The sequence below is a fragment of the Miscanthus floridulus genome, chromosome 16, assembly GCF_019320115.1.
Source record: "Miscanthus floridulus cultivar M001 chromosome 16, ASM1932011v1, whole genome shotgun sequence".
In the NCBI taxonomy this organism is placed as follows: Eukaryota; Viridiplantae; Streptophyta; class Magnoliopsida; order Poales; family Poaceae; genus Miscanthus; species Miscanthus floridulus.
Genome location: NC_089595.1, coordinates 97125347 through 97128882, shown reverse-complemented (window position 1 = coordinate 97128882; position 3536 = coordinate 97125347). Strand labels below are relative to the sequence as shown.

The 3536-nt window shown below is 39.6% G+C and overlaps 1 protein-coding gene across 1 annotated transcript; it reads right to left on the bottom strand.

Annotated features, from left to right (window-relative positions):
• Positions 1-344: 344 nt before the first annotated feature.
• LOC136511083 (protein MICRORCHIDIA 6-like) lies at positions 345-1618 on the bottom strand. Its single transcript, XM_066505300.1, has 6 exons — positions 1543-1618; positions 1379-1454; positions 1098-1170; positions 869-1000; positions 597-695; positions 345-380 (listed from the first exon to the last, which is right to left on the bottom strand). The coding sequence occupies exons 1-6, from the start codon at positions 1616-1618 to the stop codon at positions 345-347; spliced, it is 492 nt and encodes a 163-aa protein (XP_066361397.1).
• Between the last annotated feature and the right edge of the window lie 1918 nt (positions 1619-3536).

Below are 3536 nucleotides of genomic sequence, written 5' to 3'. Positions count from 1 at the left end.
TTCATCGTCCCTTTCTGCCATGCTGCGCCTGTATTTAATGCATTGACTCTGCTTGAGCTCAGTCACAAGGTTACGACGCTTAACCTCTTCACCCCGAAGAATGATTCGAAAGTGCTTCGGTAGGCCCAGATACAAGATGGAAGCATAGGCCTGCAGAGAATGGCATTTTAGGAACACATAAACAGACTATTTGAGGAAAAGAATTCATGTAAGTTAAAGAAGTGTCTGCAGAAATGATTGTGTATGTAACACTTGCCCTGAGAGATCTCCTGTATTGATATACCAAATTACTTTGATCCCCTGCAGCTTCGTTTTCTAGATGCATTGTTGGTGGTACACTAATTCTAATATCCTGCAATAAGCAAGGAGGAATTGTTGAACTATTCGATAACGAGGAGTGTGTACAGGTAGGAATTTATGAACAAAATGGGCATCCACGTGGAAAAAAGAGAGAAGAATTGTAATTCATGATATGAACTCCATGATAACAGTAGGCATGTCACATTAGTGGAATCCTTTTTTAGATGTCATAACATCAAAATACAATACCATTAAGCTAGCATTGATACTCTATCTAATCGGTATGTATTTGTTACCTTCGTGTCAGTGTCGAAGTCGAGATCCAAGTCGCCTTTAGTGCTGCGTAACAGGTTGAACACAATGATTTTTGTTCCATGTGGACCGATGTCATTAAACTGTTTAGCAGCAGACACATCAACAAACAATTCTCCGGGTCAATTATTTCAGTAGCACATGGTTTCAAACAAAATCCAGTAATGCAATTATGGTTAGAAACGAGAACATGCATTGCATGTAGTAATGTAACTATGGTTGAACCACAAGACTGAATAATCATCTCAAAACACACATTTTGTAGCAGCTCTTCCTCTGAATTGTAGGGCGACAATTTCAGCAGCATTGACATATTGATAGAGAACTGCCCTGGCTCGCGTTCATATCTTGTGGTTTCACCTGTCACCGGATCGTATTCGTAATGCACCTAAAGCAAGAAAAAAGCATCATGGAACATGTTAGAATTTTGGTCCTCAGACATCATGGTCAGTGCCAAATGAGCATTATGTGCCGCACACACATACCATGGGTATTTCGATTTGATTTGCCAAATGAGCATTATGTGCCACACACATACCAATGGATTGAGTAGGGGTACTGGAACCAAACAAGAACACAATGTCATAAATCAAAGAAAAAAGTGACAGAATGTAATTACTTATGTGTCCCAAACACAAAATTGCACAGAAAATGTTATACATGTAAGGTCCCAAGATCAGGAACTTCTCCTCTCCCGGTTCCTATACAAACTGAGTTATTTATGTGAAATTTCTGAATCCTTAATAGGATCTTGGGAAATTCTGACCTGGTATGCACGTGACGGCTGAAAACAATAGTACTCGCACCAAGGTAGCTTATGCCAGCCCTGAATCCTTTCCCATCTGATCAGAAATTTCAAAAAATGTTAGATATAACACTAAACATGGCAAGGATGTGAAGTCGAGGATTGGTAAAGACATGAGTACATACTCTGCCCAATTGAATCAGGCGTCTTCCTATTTGGACTTGCAGCAGTCATGCATTTCCTTAGAGAAATAGGATCCATGCCTCCGCCATCGTCTTTATGCACAAACAAATATATGCGAATGAATTCAAACAACCTTACTCATTTGTCATGGCAAGCATACTTGGTGGATGATGCTGATTTCCTAAGAAACAAGGATTGAAATGGTATCTAGGAGGAGAACCTTGCACGAGCAATGATGGATATCCATCGCGCGGATTGGTGACACTATCGATCAACACTTTGGTAGCACCATGTGGTATCTGTTTCAAGAAGAGGAAATTCAGCAACAAACTAGAATATGTATGACACAATATGATGAACTTGTCAAGATGTGCAACTGTTCTGTGCTCCATCAAGGCTACAAAATCGACAAGAAATGATGTTCACCTCATCTACAGCATTGTCCAGAAGCTCTGCTACAGCTGAGAGAGTGACAGAGAAAGCATATGAGAACAGAATACACATAGGAACAATCATATAGTATGACTATGAATACACAATGATTTATATGCATACCACCAAATGTCCACTGATGTGAAGTTTCATTTTCGTCCTGAAACTTGGGGCGAACAGTCTCCCGGTAGATATGGTCTAATCACAAGTTAGTTTGACAAGAACTATAGTAAGACAACAATACTTAATGGGGATGTAGATCTGTATATATATGTACAATACACATATGATGCAACGTTGCAGTTCAGATCAATGCAATGTACTACCTTGAGCTTGTCTCGAAGGACACTGTATTTGATTTCTACCACCAGGTCCTAACACTTGGCTGCTAAGCCTTGCAGTTGATCCTGCCGACTGAGAAGTTGATCCGTCTGTTGCTTGGGCACTCGGTTTGCTTGTTAGTGTTGAGTAAGCAGGGTTGAGGACACGACAGTCTTGGGCATCTCGTTCGCGCTTTCCTAGATGATTGCTAGATTGACAGGTGTCTGTTTGTGATCTATGTTGGCGAGAGTATACTTTTGTCCTCTCCAAGTCCATGCTTCTGAACTCCTATCCACGGACATCCATACCACAAAAGCTTAGCCAAATGATACATATGACACAGGCAAAAGTGTATCAGACATTTAAACGACAATGCTCATGCCCACATTGTTAAAAAAAGTGTATTGGGCAGTAGAATTTAATAAAAGGAATAACATTGCAATGCCTCATAAAATGCAAGAGAAATGAAATGTGGTTGGAAACATGAAGATTTTGCAAGGAATGCTCTTTTTAGTTAGTTTTTGCTGCAAGTAAATGATTGACAGTGAGTGATCTTTTGCTTATATATCTTTTATAAAAGAATAATAGGACATTTGAAATTACAAAAAGTTTTTAGCTTGTAATTTACAGATTAACGAAAGCATGTTGTAAAAAAAGCATATCACAGCCGTGTGAAATGTACTCAGACAATTCCAAATTTACGATAATCTAAAATATGTAACATTCACTTGTGCAACATTGTTGCGGAGATGTAAGTACCCTCTTGAGCAAGTTGCAAGGATACTCGCTTTGCCTGTCATCACTGGCTCCTAAGGATTCGTTGCCGATCCTTGATATTGAACTAGTGACACTGGAACTACTCCCAAGCACTCATTTTGGCTTGTAGTAGTATGGCGGTGTGAGAGGGGTTGCCTCCCACTTGCCACCTGTGTGCTGTACACATGCACAACAGAGTTCCCTTGGTGACAATTGGTATGGTTTAACGCACAATAGGTCAATTCTCTACCATCTCGTGTCCATATCCATATGGGAATACTAGGTAGAGGCTAAAAAATGATTAATAGAAGATAAATAAACGTGATCCGGATACTAGGCATTAAGACATATAGTAACTACAAAAGAATAATTAAAATTTGATAGAATGGAATGGAGATTCCATGAGCTAAATAGAACTTCTCAGTGTGCTATATAATACTCCTGCTATTCAGTTAAGCAAAAGGGGTGCTTGGCTATGCCATGAGCC

Coding starts and splice junctions, on each gene's coding strand:
- LOC136511083 (XM_066505300.1), bottom strand. CDS start 1,618: ATGGATCCTATTTCTCTAAGGAAATGCATGACTGCTGCAAGTCCAAAT. Junction 1,171..1,378: donor AGCCGTCACGTGCATACCAG/GTCAGAATTTCC, acceptor GTTTGGTTCCAG/TACCCCTACTCAATCCATTG. Junction 696..868: donor AGGAAGAGCTGCTACAAAAT/GTGTGTTTTGAG, acceptor GCTGCTAAACAG/TTTAATGACATCGGTCCACA.